Source organism: Rhincodon typus, chromosome 16 (assembly GCF_021869965.1).
Source record: "Rhincodon typus isolate 14 chromosome 16, sRhiTyp1.1, whole genome shotgun sequence".
Lineage (NCBI taxonomy): Eukaryota > Metazoa > Chordata > Chondrichthyes > Orectolobiformes > Rhincodontidae > Rhincodon > Rhincodon typus.
The window spans coordinates 17,084,929-17,103,724 of record NC_063347.1 but is presented as its reverse complement, the minus strand read 5'-3'; the positions used below and the strand labels follow the sequence as shown (position 1 = coordinate 17,103,724).

The 18,796-nt window shown below is 39.2% G+C and overlaps 1 protein-coding gene across 1 annotated transcript in view; it reads right to left on the bottom strand.

Moving 5' to 3' along the window:
* Nucleotides 1–258: 258 nt before the first annotated feature.
* The window catches only part of LOC109934847 (inter-alpha-trypsin inhibitor heavy chain H3-like), a 69,280-nt gene continuing 50,742 nt past the window's right edge, over nucleotides 259–18,796 (bottom strand). Inside the window, exons 20-24 of the mRNA XM_048606761.1 lie at nucleotides 9,490–9,603; nucleotides 8,701–8,902; nucleotides 3,488–3,660; nucleotides 2,544–2,655; nucleotides 259–2,434 (exon numbers count right to left, since the gene is read on the bottom strand). Coding sequence (XP_048462718.1) covers nucleotides 2,290–2,434; nucleotides 2,544–2,655; nucleotides 3,488–3,660; nucleotides 8,701–8,902; nucleotides 9,490–9,603 — 746 coding nt within the window. The 3' untranslated portion in view covers nucleotides 259–2,289. The remainder of the gene's footprint in view (nucleotides 2,435–2,543; nucleotides 2,656–3,487; nucleotides 3,661–8,700; nucleotides 8,903–9,489; nucleotides 9,604–18,796) is intronic.

The following is an 18,796-nucleotide window of genomic DNA, read 5'->3' as shown; positions in this document are numbered from 1 at the left end:
TCCTATGTCTTATGGACTATTGATAATAATTTAAGAAAGAATAATATTCAAGGCTTAAATTAAACAATGACCAATAATTAATGATTAATAAAAATTGTTACTACACTAAAACTCGTGCTCATTACCTGTACATAATGCAACAGGATGATGACAGCAAAAAAAGAAAGGTTTTGGAAAGAGAGAAACAGCAAGGCAAATTGAAGACATTAAAGGCACAGAATGGGAAAGGAGGGAATAAACCAAGGCTGAGACGGTACATGAATATCAACAGAAGTTTAATAGTGCTGCAAAATCACCATATAAATAAATTATTATGAATTAAATAACAAATTTCAAGTAGATTTTTATCTACGCACAGGGTGGTAGGAATCTGGAATTGACTGTCCCATATGGTAGCCGAGGGAGAACACTGAAAATATATAAAATGTATTTGGTTTTTCACTTGAATTGCTGCAACTTACAAAGCCATGGTCCAAGCACCAGTAATTGGGATTAGGCTGAATGGCTGCTTGTTAACTGTTGGGAACAGAATGGGCTGAATAACCTCCTATGTCTATGATTTGATGTTTGATGAAACCAATGCATCAAATCACATCCAAAGGAAAAGATGGAGAACTAAGTATAATGCAAAGTGAAAATGTGTTCATCACAAGAGACGTTTGAGGAATTTTGCTCTGTAAATTTAATTCAGAAATGATAGGCTATAAAGCAGCAACTCAACAGTATATATGGATTGACATGAATTTAAAATAAAATCGATTTGTCTACATATGCAAGAATATCTTTGGTGAGTAGAACATGTCTTTAGATTATGCACTTTATTAGAACAATTCATTATTTAGTTAATAAAGACTCATATTATCAGAGCTATTTATATATTGGAAGATACATATATTTGCTTCCTGCTAGTACGAGGGACACATTGTTCAGTATTGCCATTGGAGTTTGCCAAGTAATTTGACTCACTATCAAAAATGCTTTTGGAACTATTTTGTATTGCTAAATTACTGGATAACTCTTAAAAATGCACTTTTTTTCAAATTCATATCTATATCGGAGCTGCACACAATTGTTCACAACGGAACCTTATGCAGTGATATGGTCCATCCAAACCCAGTGTTCTTTTGGTCCAGTGTTCATTCATCATAATAAGTAGTACTGAAGCCAGTTCATTACTGGGCCACTTCCTTTTGCATTCAGTGCTAGAACTGTGCGAATGCCTGCAAGGATGTCACTGCCTCTGATGTCAATCAAAATAGCTGTTATGTTGAAATCAGTGTACCACTTCTTTTGAAGTGTTCTTTCAGTGCCTTCTCACTGCATTGGCATTGATACCCACCTTATATTCCATTTGTTGCCATTTGATGTAAATACATTTAGCTATTTGTGGACAGTATTACAGAATTGATACCAGTATTTCTGCTTTTAATTTACTGGTGGAAATTTCTTTGTTCCTTGGAGACAGATTTGAGTTGGGGTTTGAGGGAGCTTCACAAAAATCTGCTGACCAAATATGATGTCAAGGACCATGCGGCAACAGAGGAAGGAAATTGAGATCACTAATTTATTTACTAGGCAATTTCTCTGGATATTCAACGTCTTCAAGGATACATAAACCCCACAGTGTTCATAACAGGAGGTGAGTGCGCAGCAAGCGATCCAAGCAAAGTTATAATAACAGTCAGTCTGACTTTTATGTATCAAATCAACAAGTTGGCAACGATCTGCAGGTACAGGCTTGATATTGCATCAGACTGACATGGAGACTGTTATCACAATGAATAGTCATGTTTAAGAAAAGCCATGTAGTATGATCAGCCTCATCTCCCTTTCATGACATTGCTGTCTCATGCCCCAGACTCTTTAACAGTGCTGTCAATTTTGCCACAGTGAAGACTGCACATTGTGGGTATTAGTTGGCCCTTCCACCTCCTCAAACTTGTCAGCTGTCCCTACTGAATGGTAATCTTGGAACAGGGTTTTAACATAAAGTTGAGCTGCTGCTGTGCATAGGGTAGAAATTTGAAAATAATCCCGATGCCTGCACATTTTCAGAGACTGGAGCCCAGTGGATCAGCAAAGGAGCTCACCTGACAACCATTCTTAACACACAAACTTAATTTGGTCATTTTACATAGGCAGTAATCATTATAAAGAAACATTGTAACATAATTGAAGAGACAGGAAGTGCTTATGGATGTGATTTTTAATCTATATTTGCATTTGATCTATGAAGTCATTGTGCAATAAAGTCATTCAAGGGATAAACTCTCATCATCTGCTTTCAGCTTATGAATTTAGGGAGTCAAATAAAGAAGAAACAACATAGTCAGTGGGACTTCCATCAATAAATCCTTTGCCATTGTAGTGAACAAACCAGCATGGGATATTGGTTCCTTGCTTTGGATCAAATCTGTAGTCTTTCTGGTAACCCCTAAAATTAAAATCATCAATAAAATGCATAAGAAATTTACAAACAAGTTACATCTGTTAAATAGAAGACATCGAAAGTGTTAACATTATCTCAGTACAGTAAACATTACCTTGTTACTCTGAGCTTGTGACCTTTTACGATCATTGTTGCATCAGATTTGCCTTCATCTAAACCAGGGCGGATATTATATATCTCAGCATTTACTTCATGGTAAAACTGGCCTGTGTCAAAATAAAGACAAATGAAATTGACTGCAAAGTCACAATAAGTATTAGTATAGTGAGTGCAGGAGAAAATTACTTTATTTACCAGTGAAGATTTATAAGAGATGAATTAATTTCAAGGTTGTTGGTAAATTTTGTAACTGAATCAAGAATGTCACTTTCTCCAGTGAGTAATGCAAGAACTTTAGTGGTAATTTGATTTAGTAAAATATTAATATATGAGTTTGTTAATTTAGTTAAAATTGCACTTAAATAATCATTGGAATAAATATTGACCAAAAATGGCAGTGGGAATATTTATGAGGTTGGAAATTGAAGTAAACTGAACTGAACTAAACCATTCTTTTCATTATGTATTTCACAAATGGGTGAACATTGATGTGAACGTTTAATTTTTTGACTGTGTGTAGTGACACAAGACTGAATACAGTTTTAGTGAAGTATGGGAATTACTGCTCTTAGGACATATATCCTGCAGAAGCATCACTAAATGTGGCACTGGAAAAGAATTGCTTTTTGTTGCAAAGGAATCTGTAAAAAGATTGTACAAGAGCTGTAGTCTTTACATGACAATAGCTTGTAAATATAAAGTAGTTTATTGCATTTTATTGTCCTAAAGTTATTTCACATGGATATCTAAAACAAAAGATGATACAGAGCACCATATGGTAACGCTAGGGCTGAATTATATAGAGAAAAGATAGTATCTAGGAGAAAAGTCAGAAAGCTTTAAGGTGACAATACCAGAGGTTAGGAACCAGGCAGCTAAAGGCACAGCCATCAGTGGTAGCATGTTTAATTTTGAGCAGCTAATGAAGTGAATACTTACCAAGTAATCCATGAGTCATATTTGAGAACCTGCGGCTGTCAAGTGTATAAAATCCCAGAAAGTCTCTGTGCAGAGGATGGTATTTCCAGACCCGATGCAGCACAATAACGAATGTTGCATCATCTCCTATTGTCAGTGTGAGATTCCTTTCTTTCGTAATTGAAATTGAGAAACTAGGAAACAAATATTAGACACAATAAATTATATAGTATCTAAACTTTAATGCACTGAATATTGAATGTATATAAATCATTAAATTATCAATTCTAATAAGCCATTATTAATAATCTTTATATATAACCATAAAGACCCACTTCAAACAGTGGTCTGTGTAACTTTCTCATTCTTCTCCACTGAATTGGGCAAGGATACTGGTTTCATTCTGGTTCTTAGTCTTTTATAAACATATATTTCAAAAGGGAACTGGGATTGCACTGGGAGACCTCAACGTTGACACCAGACTCATGAAATCAGGTGACACCTCCAGTTGGAAAGGAGACACCTGCAAGGAAACCTCTTTTGGATTACCACCTTATACCCACCACCCCCCCACCTCTCTACCTCTCACCTCCTGCCACCAAAAAGGGCAAGAGCACAGAATGTACTCTTGGTGGGAGTTCAATATCCATTACCAAGAGATGCTCAGTTGCACCAATTAAAGAGCTGGCTAAGTCCTAAAAGACACAGTTTCTAGATTATGTTTGCAACACCCGATGATGGAACCAACAAAAGGAACAAAGACTTACTTCATCTCATACTAATCAGTCTAATTGTCATGGATGCATCTGTCCATGACAGTAGGAGTGACCACTGCAGTCCTTCTAGAGATGAAGTCCTGTCTTCACATTGAGAATATGCTCTTTTATGCTGTATGGAACTAGCAGTATGCTAAACTGGGTAGAATTCAAACATATCTGACAAATCAATGAGCATCCATGAGATACGGGTGGGCTATCTGCAACAGCAGAATTGTACTCCAACACAATCTGTAACTACATGGCCTGGCATGTCTGCCAGTCTATCATTGCCATTAGGCTGATGATCAACCCTAGTTCATTGAGGAGTGCAAAGGAGCTTGCCAGGAACTGAACTAAGCACACATAAAAACAAGGTAGACAAACAAGAAGCTGGAAGAACACAGCAAGCCAGGCAGCATCTGGAGGAAAGGAGAAGTGAACATTTCGGGTATTATACCTGGATATACTTGGGAGTGAGCAGAGGTTCACCAGGATGATATCAGGGATGGCAGGACTACCCTATGAAGAAAGATTGATTCAGCTAGGCCTGTATTATACCTAAAATGTTGACTTTGTCTTTCTTGGATTCCAGCATCTGCAGTTTTTTTGTCTCTAATCATACATAAAAACAAGTTGTCAACTTGATGAAGCTACAACACCGGAATTCTTGCATACCAAACAGCGGAAGTAGCATGCAACAGAATTAATTGATTCCATAGCCAACATATCAAAGTAAAAAGGGATCCAGGCATCCTTGAACACCAGTCAATAAAAGCAGGCGGGCAGATGCAACAAGAAAATGGAATGTTCATTGCAAAAGGATTTAATTTCAGAAGTAGAGATGTCTTACTGAAGTTATATGGGGGTGTTGGTGAGATCACACGTGGAGTATTGCATGCAGTTTTGTTCTTCCTACCTAAGAAAAGGTATACTTCGGATCGAAAGGTTCACACCAGGCTGATACCAGGGATGGCAGGACTGCCCAATGAAGAAAGATTGATTCAACTGGGCCTGTATTCACTAGAGTTTAGAAGGATGTGAGTGACTGATTGAAACGTGTACAACATTCTAACAATGTGGGGAAGATGTTTCCCCTGGTTGTGGATTCTAGGTCTAGGAGTCACAGGCGTCTAGGTAGGCCATTTAGGACTGAGACGAGGAAAAATTTCTTCATTCAAAAGGTAGTGGACCTATGAAATTCTCTATGACAGAAGGCTGTGGAGGCCAAGTCACTGAATATATTCAGTGAAAAAATAATTTTTAGATTTCGAAGTTACCAAGGGGTAAGCGGAGAAAACAAGGATGCAACATAGAATCATAGAATCCCTATAGTGTAGGAACAAGCCATTCAGCCCAACAAGTCCACACCACCCCTCGGAAGAGCATTCAACCCAGACCCATTCCCCTATCCCTGCATTTCCCATGTCTAACCCATCTAACCTAATATAAGATCAGCCTTGATCACATTGAATGTCATGGCAGGTTTGAATGGCCTACTCCTGCTCCTAGTTCCTTTGTTTTAATTAGATCAAATCTAAATTCTGTATTCAGGACCTTTTGGACAATTAAACAGATAGCAAGAGGAGTCTCCTAAGATAGCCCATCCTTAATGGGACAGCCAGCAAAAGACAATGCTGAAGCATCAGCATCCATCCTTACCCAGAATCCAAGTGGATTATCCATCTCGGCCTTCTCCTGAGATCACCGTATCACAGCTGTTAGTCTTTAGCCAATTTGATTCACTGCACGTGATATCAAGAAATGGCTGAAGGCACTGAATACTGCAAAGGCTAAGGACCCTGGCAACATTCTGGCAACAGTACTAAAAACATGCTCCAGAAGGAGCTTCACCTCCAACTAAACCATTTCAGTACAGCTATAACACTGGCATAAAACCAGCAACAGGGGATATTGCACAGGCCCTGCACACAAAAAGCAAGGCATATCCAACCTGGCCAATTGCTGCCACCTCAGCAAAGGAAGGATTTGTCAATAGTGCTATAGTGGCACTTGCTCAGTAGCAACCTATACACTCAGTCATTATAGGTTCTGCCACAACCACTCAGCTGCTTTCCTTGTTACAGGCTGTTTGAAAACATGAGCAAAAGAGCTGAAGACAGAGAGCCTTTCCTTAATATCAGTGCAACATTTGACTGAGGTATGACATCAGGGGGTCCTACCAAGACTGAAGTCAACGGAAATTGGGAGTAAAATTTCCACTGGTTGCAGTCAAACCGAGCGCAAGGAAAACAATTGTGTTCTTAAAAGTCAATCTTCTCACCCCCAGGACATAACAACAGGAGTTCCTTGGGATAGACATCTTCTAACCAAACTACTCAGTGATGTTATTACCAACCTGTGGAGAATGCAGGACTTGAAGCTGTGTCTCCTGGCTCAGAGGTAGGAACACTACCACTGTTCCACAAGAGGCCTAGAATTCCTCAGGCTAGTGTTCTGAGCGCAACTATTTTCAGTTGCTTCATCAATTGCTTTATTTCAATCATGAGGTCCGACATGGGTTAGTTGCTAATGATAACACAATGTTCAGCACTGTTATTGACCCCTGAGATACGGAAGCAGCCTGTGTCCATACTCAGCAAGAGCTGGATAACATCCAGCTTGGGCTGATAAGTGGCTAGTAATATTCATACCACATAAGTACTCTGCAGTGACCAACAAGTCTCCAACAAGACTGAATCTGTTTCCCCTTTACATTCAATGGTACTACCGTCACTGAATCCCCCAATAAGAATATCCTGGAGAATTACCATTAGCCAGAAACTGAACCTGACCAGCAATATAAACACAGTGGCTACAACATCAGGTCAATGATGTGGAAGTCTGAGGTGAGTAATTCACTCCTGTCTTCTCAAACCATCTGTCAGCCATCTTCATGACATAAGTCAGGAGGGTGAAGGCATACTTTTCACTTGCCTGGCTGAATGCAGCTCCAACACTCAGGAAGCTCAACACCATCCAGGATACAGCAGCCTACTTGATTGGCATCCCAACCACCACCTCCAATATTCACTCCCTTAATTAATTCTGTGTAATGGCAGCAGTGTGTACCATTTACAAGATATACTGTAGCAGCTGAGAAAGGCTCCTTCAACAACACCAATTAAACATGCAACTTGTACCAGCTAGAAGGACAAAACAGCAGATGCATGGGAACATCACTACCTACAAATAGCCCTTGTGCCAGCTACACACCATCTTGACTTGGAATTATATTTCTGTTCTTTATGTCACTGAGTCACAAGCCTGGAACTCACTCCCTAACAGTACTGTGAGTGTGCTCAAACTCCATGGATTACAAGAGAATCAAGAAGACATTTTGCACTTCCTTTCAGGGGAAATTAGAAATGGACAATAATTGATATTCTAGTCAGTGATGACTATATTCCATGAATGAATATTAAAAAGACAGTATCTGTCTAGTCATTTATATGGGTTGTACACACTAGAGGCCTCAGGACTGATCTTTGTGGCATTCCACAAGTTACAGTCTGCTCACTGGAGAATGTTCCATTTATCCTTACACTCTGCTTCTCCTATTAACTAATTGTCTATCTATGCTAATACATTAAACCCAATGCTGTCCACTCATATCTTGCATATTAGCCTCTTGAATGGCACCTTCTCAGTGACTTTTTGGAAAATGAAGCATACCACATATCACATTTATCTACCTTTCCAGTTACATTCTCAAGAACTTGAATAAATGCATGAAACAGAATTTTGTCAAACTACATTAAATTTGTCTGATCTTCTAAATGCATTGTTCAGATTCCTTAATAATAGATGTGATTAACCTTACTACAGGTTACTGTTACTAACTGTTTATAAATCTTCACTTAAGGTTGCTATTGTAGCAATATTGCTACTCCGTTTTGTTTATGTGATGGTGACATTTTGGTCATTCTTTGTATTTTTGCCGAACTCTTTTCACCACATACAAAATCCACATAGCGCAGATAGAGGCCATTCGGCCCATTCGGTCTGCACCAACCCATCCTATCCCCATAACTCCATATTTTCCATAATTAACCCACCTAGCCTTCATATCCCTGGGCACCACGGGACTATTGAGTATATCCAGTTCACCTGATTTGCACATCTTTGGACTGTAGGCGGAAACTGGAGCAAACTCACACACACATGGGAAGAACATACAAACTCCATTCAGACAGTTGCCCAAGGCTGGAATCAAACCCTGGTCCCTGGCGCTGTGAGGCAGCGTGCTAACTATTGTGCCACAGTGCTAGCCTATAACTAATATAACTTGAAAAATGCAAAGATAAACCAAAAAAGAACTATGTTTATGAAAGTGCATTCATTGTATAAATTACTTGACTTTACAAAGCATTTTGTAAGAATCAAACTAATTGAACATTTTGTTACTTGGCTGTGTTTGAATTTATATCGCCACCATCTATTTACAGGAGTACAAACTGTATAAGTACACATCTGTACCTCTCTTTTGTTAAAGATGCAGTTGCTGACCAGGGGAAAACAATCTTGTCTTCTCCATGAAATACTGTAATTGTTTTAGTTGATACTTCAACTTTAACATCCATTTTGTTGTTCACAATTCCAAACTTTCCAAAGTATGTATTTATTTTCTTGTTAACTTCTATTTTCTTCTCTCCAATCAATTCTCCATTTACTACAAAATCTGCATGAAAATGTCAAACATATTAATTGAGGCTAATTAATTGTCACAACAACAAATTAAAATTTCAAAAATCACTTTTTCATGAAGCCAATTGATGATTCCAAATAATCATTATTGTAAATAACCGGCAAGATTCTTTAGAGATCCCACAAGTAAAAGCATGAGGAAATAATGAAGAAATAAATTATCAAATAAATAATCCATAAGATTTGTATGAAGCAAAAATATACTCACGCTCTTCATAACATTAGAAACATGAAATAGAATTATCAATTTAAAAGGCTACCAGATCAGATCCTGATTCTGCCTGGCATTTATGGTCAAATTGGAAAAGCACTGTCATAAATCTAAGTTGTTATCTTGTGTAGTGATAACTATAAAAAGTTCTAATACTTCCTCATCTTTTCTCCTAAATTAAATGCTTTGCTTCAGATATTCCTTTTTAAGTCATGAATGTGGGCACATCAAACAATAGAATTCCGCAAAGGTCAGCTTTAATGTCACTATAATCTGTTAACTCAAAATGTTTCTGTTAAGTAGCTATTTTTTCTTTCCTTAAGACAACTTGCAACACAGTTTACACCTACCTGTGGATGGATCTGTGACCAGATTTAGAATTGCCCCTGGTTTTCCATCAATGTTGAAACAAATGGCATCACTGTGATCATTTATTGAAATGATAAAATGAGGATCACTGTCAACTTGAAAAGATGTCAAAGATTTAGAACATTTAAGTCATTGCCCCTTCTGTCATGAACTGAAAACTTATTACATATAATTCAAATTCACACGTTGTTACAACTGTAAAACAGTCTTGAATGAAAGCCAGGTAATTCTATTTGCATTTTCTGACGTCAGGGAGCCAGGATTTAAAATAATTATCCTGTAATAAATCTTATGATGTGCCAAATGGAAATTGGGCTCTAGTAGTGATCAGATTTTGGGCTTTAAAGGGATACAGTTTCATTTTGTAGTAAAATAAAACCAAGAAGACATTCAACATATAGCTTTTATCTCACAGGGGAAAGCATTACATGCAACTGAGTAAAAGTAAATATGTGAGTTGCCAAGAGATCTTTGGAAATGAGAATGCATTGTAATTATGGTAACAACAAAAAAGCTTTTACAACTATGTCTGAAGATCCTTAAGAGCACAAAAGAATACTGAAGTAAAACAACTGCAAATGCTGGAATTCTGAGACAAAGGTTTTTCTGGCAATTTCTGTTTTTGTTGCAAAAATGCACTGTACAGCAGCTTCAAACTTTATCCTATTATGATTATTTCCTGTAAATCAGAGCAGTACATGATACTTAAATTCCAGACTGTAAGGTGGAAGCAGTGAACAATATTTTTGAGGAAGTTACTGGATTAACAAACAAGATGAATCCAGGAAACCTTTTGTATCTGTTCCATTCAGAAAATTTTAAAGAAATTTCACAATAGATTACTTCACAAAATAGATTCTGGTGGTGACAGTAGGAATTTTAATTACTGTTTTATGAATTGGCTCAAATCTGACAGCCAAAATAGTTAATAAATCAAATTCAGTTGGGAATTATGCTACAAGTGGTGGCCCCTGCAATAGCCCTGAGTCCGTTACTATTCTCTGTCTTTATCAATGACCTTGATGGTGGTGATGGGAATGTTATTTGTATGCTTGCAGATAACAACAGAATCTGAAAAAGTGTTAAGACAGAAAAGTCACAATCAAAACAAAGGGAATTAATTTTGTGAAGAAATACAGACTGCTTAATGACAAAGACCATTTAATCTAAATAAGTGAAGTGACATGCATCTTGGTAGGGTCAACACAGTTTATACATAGACAAGCATACAAATAAGGAACTGGAATTGGTCATTCCAACACTGAGCCTGCTCTGCAGTTCAATAACATCATGGCTGATCTAACTTTGTTCAACTCCGCCTTCCCCAAAGAAATTGACTCAGTTGTTAGTAAAGAAACTAGCTACCTCTGTATCATTTGCAGGGAGCAATATAGGCTGAGCGAGAAAAATATGTTGCTGTTATGGAATAATTGAATCAGACAGCATGGAAACAGACCATTAAGTCCAACTAGTCCACATCAACCATGTTCACAAACTAAACTAGTCCCACCTGCCTATATTTGGCCCACATCTCTCCAAACCTTCACTATTCATGTACTTTTGTCGTAACTATACCTGCATCCACCATTTCCTCTGGCAGTTTATTCCACACACAGACCACTAGCTGTGTAAAAAAAGTTGCCTCTCATGTCCTCTCACCTTAAAAATATGACCCCTAGTTTTGAACTCCCCCACAATAGGGAAAAGAAACTTGTCATTCACCTTATCGATGCCCCTCATGATTTTATAAACCTCTATAAGGTCACCCACCCTCAACCTCCTATGCTCCACTGAAAAAGGTCCCAGCCTATTCAGCCTATTTTAGAACTTAAACCCTCCATTTCCAGCAACATACTGGCAAAGATTGGTCGTTTGGAGGATGAGAAGGGGGATTTAATAATGGGAAATTAAGAAATAGCCGAGGCATTGAACAGGTATTTTGTGTCGGTCTTCACAATGGAGGACACGAGTAACATGCCAGTAATTGATGACAAGGAGACTAACGTAGGTGAGGACCTAGACACGATCATTATCATGAAAGAGATAGTGTTGGACAAGCTAATGGAGCTAAAGGTAGACAAGTTTCCTGGCACTGATGGAATGCATCTCAGGGTACTAAAAGAGATAGCAGGAGAAATAGCAAATACTCTTGTGGTAATTTTCCAAAATTTTCTATACTCTGGGGCAGTTCCAGCAGATTGGAAAACAGCAAATGTAATACCACTGTTTAAAAAAAGGAGGTAGACAAAAGATGGGGAAATATAGGCCGATTAGCATAACTTCTGTAGTGGGGAAAAAACTTGAATCTATCATCAAGTAAGGAAAAGCAAGACATCTAGATAGAAATTGTCCCATTGGGCAGACTCAGCATGAGTTCATGAAGGGCAGGTCATGCTTAACTAATTTACTGGAATTCTATGAAGACGTTACAAGTGGGGTAGACAACGGGGACCCAGTAGATGTGATATATCTGGATTTCCAAAAGGCATTTGACAAGGTGCCGCACAAAGTGCTGCTGCATAAGATAAAGGAGCATGGTGTTACAGGCAATGTAGTAGCATGGATAGAGGAATGGTTAACTAACAGGAAGGAAAGAATGGGAATAAATGAGTGCTTTTCTCTTTGGAAATGAGTGACTAGTGGTGTGCCTCAGGGACCAGTGTTGGGACTGTAATTGTTTACAATTTACATAGATGATTTGGAGTTGGGGACCACATGTAGTGTTTCAAAGTTTGTGGATGACACTAAGATGAGTGGTAAGAGCAAAGTGTGTAGAAAACTCTGAAATTTTGCAGAGGGATATAGATAGTTTAAGTGAGTGGGCAAAGGTCTGGCAGATGGAGTACATTGTTGATAAATGTGAAGTCATCATTTTGGTAGGAATAACAGTAAAAAGGACTACTATTTGAATGGTAAAAGATTGCAGCATGCTGATGTGCAGAGGGACCTGGGTGTCCTTGTGCATGAATCACAGAAGGTTGGTTTTCAGGTACAACAGGTAATTAAGAAGGCAAATGGAATTTTGTCCTTCATTGCTAGAGGGCTTGAATTTAAAAGTGGGGAGGTTATGTTGCAGCTGTATGGGGTGCTGGTGAGGCCACACCTGGAGTCCTGCATTCAGTTTTGGTCTCCTTACTTGAGAAAGGATGTACTAGCACTGGAGGGGGTGCAGAGGAGATTCACTATGTTGATTCCGGAGTTGACAGGGTTGGCTTATGAGGAGAGACTGAGTAGACTGGGATTATATTCATTGGAATTTAGAAGAATGAAGGGGTGTCTTATAGAAACATATAAAATTATATAGATAAGAAGCAGAGAAGTTGTTTCCACTGGCGGGTGAAACTAGAACAAGAGGGCCTGGCCTCAAAATTAGGGGGAGCAGATTTAGGACTGAATTGAGGAGAAACTTTTTCACCCAAAGGATTGTGAATCTGTGGAATTCCTTGCCTAATGAAGTAGTTGAGGCTTCCTCGTTGAAATGTTCTTAAAGCTAAGATAGAACAGTAAAGGAATTGACGGTTATGGTGAGAGGGTGGGTAGGTGGAACTGAGGCCACGAAAAGATCAGCCATGATCTTATTCAATGGTGGAGTGGGCTTGAAGGGCCAGATGGCCTACTCCTGCTCCTGGTTCTTATGTTCTTATGTAAATTGTTTCTGAACATTCTTCAATTTAATAATATCCTTCCTATAACAGGGTAACCAGAAGTGCTCATAGTACTCCAGTAGAAGCCTCACCAATGTCCTGCACAACGTCAACATAATGTCCGAACTCAAAAGGTCTGAGCAATGAAGGCAAACACGCTAAATGCCTTTTTACCACCCTGTCTACCTGTGATGCAAATTTCAAAGAGTTGTGTACCGTAACCCATAGGTCTACTGTTATCATGACCATGATAGTTTATGAACATATTGAACTTTCATTTGCAACATGTATTTTTAAATATCCAAAGGGAGGTGGTGGTGTAGTGGTAATGTTACTGGACTAGCAATCTGGAACTCAGGCTAATAGTCTCGGGACATGGGTTTGAATTGCACCATAGCAGATGACTGAATTTGAATTCATGAAAAATTTGGAAAAGCAAGCTGGCCTAATGGTAACCATGTCTATTGTCATTAAAACCTAATGTCTTTGGTTAAGTAAATCTGTCACCCTTTCCTGGTATGGCCTGTATGTGACTCCAGACACATAATAATGTGGTTGACCAATAACTGCCCTCTGGGCAATTAGAGATGGAAAAAAGTGCTGGCCTGGCCACCAACACCCACATCCCATGAGTGACTATTTAAGAGATGGAAAAGCAGCTAAAGGATGATTGATAAACTCAGTGGATATCTGGAGGTGAACACTTGAAGTTATCAAGGAAGCTATCAATACACAACAAAGAGAATTGTCATTTCCTGTGAGTATTCCAGACTGTGAACATGATGGGAGAAAACAACAGTCTGGACAAGAGGCATGTTTATGTTTTCCCTTTCAAGAATGCGTAAGGACAGGAGTTAAAAGCCTGCTTATATTTGCTTGTAGGCCGATATGTCTATGTGTGCTAGTGGGCTAAGATATTCGTGTACTAGCCTGGGTTCGAATGTGTAAGTCAGTCAAAGAACCATCCAGTAGTCACCCAAGCCTTGCAAGTAAATGATTCTCTCGCTCTGTTGGAAAGAACCAGTCAGCAAGCTACTTCAAAAGGAAGTAGGACAAAAAAGACTTAAGCTAGACTGCACAGCTAAGAATCTTGAAATTGACTAACTACCTATGTTTCACTATTGAAAGAGTAAGAAAAATTTCAAGGAAAAGACCCACCATCCACAATTAACTAGAAATATTAAACACAACATCAACTTAAAAGGAAAAGCATATCATTGTGCAAAGATAGGTGGAAGGTCATATGACTGGATGAAATATTTTTTAAAAAGCAATGTATGGCCAAAAAATTAATAAGGGAAAAATTAGAGCATGAGAAAAGCTTGCCTAAGTATTAAAATAGATAGTAAAAATTTCTACAAATATTTAAGAAAGGAAAGAGTTGACAAATTGAGCATTGGTCCAAAGGAGGTGAGAATGGAATTAGAATTAATAATGGAAAATAAGGAAACAGCAAATGAATTGAATAGGCATTTTGCATCGATTGCCACTGTAGAGGGCTAAAGTAAGATCCCAGAACCAGCAATAAATCAGGAAATGGAAAGGAGGGAGGAACTCAGAAAATCATAATGGGCAGAGACTTGGTACTAATAAATTATTGGAGCTGCGGGCTGATAAATACCCAAATTCTGATGGACTTCATCCTCAGCTTTTAGAAGCTGGTAGTGAGATGGTCAATAGATTGGTTTAAATTTTCCAAAAGTTTTGTTTTGATTCAGGAATATTCCCATTAGGTTGGAAGACAGCAAATGTAATGCCTTTATTCAAAAGGGGAGGGAGACACAAGCTGGAAAGTATCGGCTAGTTAGCTTAACGTCTGTCATAGGGAAAATGTTTGAAGCTCAAGGCACTTAGAGTTAAGTTCAATGTAATCAGGTGAGTTAAAATGTCATTGTGAAAGAGAAACTATGTTTGACCAATCTATTGCAGTTTTTTGAAGAGTTAACACATGCTATGAATAACGGGGATGTTCTATACTTAGATTTCCTAGAAGGCATTTGCTCTAGTGCCACATTGAAGATTACTGCAGAAAATAAAGGTTTATCGTGTATGAGGTAGCATATCAGCATGAACAGAAGATTGGCTGGCTAACAGGTGAAAGAGACTGGGCATAAATGGGTCTTTTTCTGATTGGTCAGGTGTAACAAACAGAATTGATACTAGAACCTCACTTGTTTATGATTACTATAAATGACTTTGATGAAAGGACAAGAGGTATGTTTGTCTAATTTGCTGATAACCAATGTTCCCTCTAAGCGACCATGCAATACTTCAAGTTTCTTCACACACTAATCTGCATGATTGGCATGTTGATGCATTGAATTCCAGGTTTGGAAGTCACTGCCATGAATGGACCTAAGAGGAATGTGCACTGAAAATAAATTAGAGAGCATTTTGCTCATGACAGAAAAATAGGTAGGAAAGTAAGTTGTGAAGGAGGCTACAAAAAACATATAGATTAAGGGAGTAGGCGAAGTGATGACAAATGGAGTACAATGTGGGCAAATGAAAAATTGTTCATTTTAGCAGGAAGAATTAAGGGAAAAAAAACAATGACCTAAATGGTGAGAGATTGCAGAAGCATCTAAGGGTCCTAATGCATGAATCACAAAAAGTTGCAAGTCTTGGGAGCCATGGTAAGTAAGTTGGAGAGCTACACCAGAAGTCAGTCACAAATCTGGTTAGATATCAGTCAGGAGCTGTACATCCAAGTCTGGTGGCTGATGATCAGTCTGACGGGTCAGTTCAATGAAAGGCAAGGATAGGGATGTTATCATTGTTGTGGTAGGAAAGCTGGGGAATTCAATAGTAGGGAGTGCAGGCATTATGTTGAGATGCAGATAGGATAACAATTGTGAGGGGTGCTAAAAGATAGAATATGCATGGGCAAGGGATAAAGCAGGAGTGTGTGGTGTATGTGTGTCATCAACAGTCAGCACCATCCTGGTTCAAAATGGGCAGAACAGTTGACAACATAATGCTGCCATAATGATGCAGTACGTCTGAAGATCAGAGAATAAAGCGAGGAGTTGAACTCTTCTATACATGGGTTGGATGGGAACATTGGGAAATCAAAGCTGATAGGATTGTCAGGTAGGGCCATGAAGAGGAGAATATGAAAATTTGAGGGGTTGGTCAGAGCGGCTGTATCTGAGTCATTCCATGAAGCATGACCACTGTTTCCTTTCATCATCAACCAAAGACCAACTGCACTATAGAGATGGAAATGATTGCCACCACACCCAGAGTGGGTGGAGTAAGTGTTCCATTTTGTGAGACAGGGATCACTCACTTTTGTGTGACATGAGGCCCTACAAAGGGCATTGGCAAAAGACACCTGCAATCACAAAATACTGTATGTAAACTATAGTAAATAAAGTTGCCATAGTTCCACTCTCTCATTAGAGAGAGAGAGACAACTTGTAGTGGTTTAACCTGAGGGTCACCATACTGCAGGTGAATAAAGAGGCTGAGAAAGAGGGACCTTAAAGGTAACCTACGCCAGTCTCGGAATTGAACATGCACTGTTGGTGTTCCAGTGCATTACAAATGAGTTGTCTAGCCAACTGAGTTAACCAACATTTTACACCTCAACAGTTACACCTCATTTTCTGCTTGGGGACCCTACAGTCCTCCGGACTCAATATTGAGTTCAATAATTTTAGGACCTAAACTCTCCCATGTCCCAGCCCCCTACCCCACACACCAGGCCTTGTTACCACATAGCCTGCCATTACACACCCCCTGTTGTTAGTCACTAACAGTCCCCATTAACAACTATTCACCCTCCCAGCCTGATCGTTAGCAACTCCTTTGTCTGTCCAACTGTCTTTCTCTCTCTTTGGGCTCTATCCTATTGTTTACTCCCTACTCCACCCACCTCCCTATTTTCTGCATATAAACCATCAGTTCTGAGGAAGAGTCACCGGACCTGAAACATTAACGCAGTTTTCTCCTTCACAGATGCTGCCAGACCTGCTGAGCTTTTCCAACAACTTTGTTTTTGTTCTTGAGTTAACCAACTTCCCATGTGAACTGTGTGCATCAACCTACTGTATGGAGTACACATCTTGGCCACAAGCACTCTTCACCACATCATGCAGCTTCAGGAATCAATCCAATTAATGGCTAGAATGCACAAGCAATGTATTGAAGTCTAGAAAGATTGACCCTAGACGCCAAAGTAGCATTCACCTTCCAAGGTCCCATAGCCTGTACATGGTGCATGAGTTGCTCACTTCATACTTAGGCCATAAGACATCATGTCGTACTAAGGATGGCTAGGATCTGTGTCTTCATTCTTGTCGTTACAAATATAAAGACACTTGTTCACCCAGCCGATGATGAAAAGTGAACATATATTGCCAAAATGGCAAACTTATTTACAATGAAGTTTCACCCATAGCACACTTGTGCCCTCAGAAGGTCACGTTCTTCCTCTCCCTGCCACGTACTTTAACCAGAAATGTTTTCTTCACCTGGAAGATACAAGCCCAGGGCTCATCTGCTTCCATCTACACTTTTTTTCTCTTTTTCTTTTGTCTTTTGCTCTGTTTCTATTTGCATTTTATGGTGTCTTCAGCAGGCATCAGCGAGAGCGAGACCAGAATGGCAGCAATGAATTGGGAGTGCATATTCCAGGATTTGGCAGTGGCAGGAACAAATTCAAGGAGTGAGTTTTGAGGTGAGTTCTGAGGGCCTGCAGCAGCAGTGGGAGCAAATTCCGAGGGTTGACTGGTCGTGGCAGCATTGAGACCTGAGGCTTTGGGGAGGGAGGCCCATATCTTACTGAAGTAAGACTACCTTATGGAGATAAGACTTCTGGATTTGGATACTTCCCCCTTTCTTCTTAGCTTTTTTTTTGTAGTTCTGCTTATTTTAAAAATTTTTGGTGCTTGTACCTAAGATGGTTGTTTTCTTAAATTTGGGTTTTTGTACCTAAGATGACGCCAGAGAATAGCGACTTTGTACACTTTTCACTGTACTCCTGTACAACTGTACATGAGTACACGTGACAATAAAACCTAATTCTAAGTTTGACAAGTCAGGGTGGAATTCACAAGGATTGGCCATAACACTATTATGAAGTGCTGTCAGTACAGATTATTATCTGAATGGCTATAAATTGAGAGAGGGGAATGTGCAAAGGGATCTAGGGGTCCTTGAACACCAGTCGCTGAAGGTAAGCATGCAGTTAGAGCAGACAGTAAAGAAAGCAAATGATATGTTGGGCTTCATAGCAAGATGGTTCAAGTACAGGAGCAGGAATGTCTTGTTGCAGTTAGGGCATTGGTCAGACCACAGCTGGACCACAGACCACAGGAATAGTTTTTTCAGTTTTGGCCTCCTTATCTGTGGAAGGATGTTCTTGCTATAGAGGGAGTGCAATGAAGGTTTGCCGGAATGATTTGTGGGATTGTTGAACTGGTGAATGAACTGAGGTTGAATCAGTTAGGACTATATTCACTGAAGTTCAGAAGAATGAGGAAGTATCTCACAGAGACCGATAAAATTCTAACAGGACTAGACAGGGTGGTCATGGGAGGGATGTTCCTGATGGCTGTGGAGCACAGAACCAGGGTCACAGTCCAAGGATATGAAATAAACTATTTAGGACTGAGTTGAGGAGAAGTTTCTTCACACA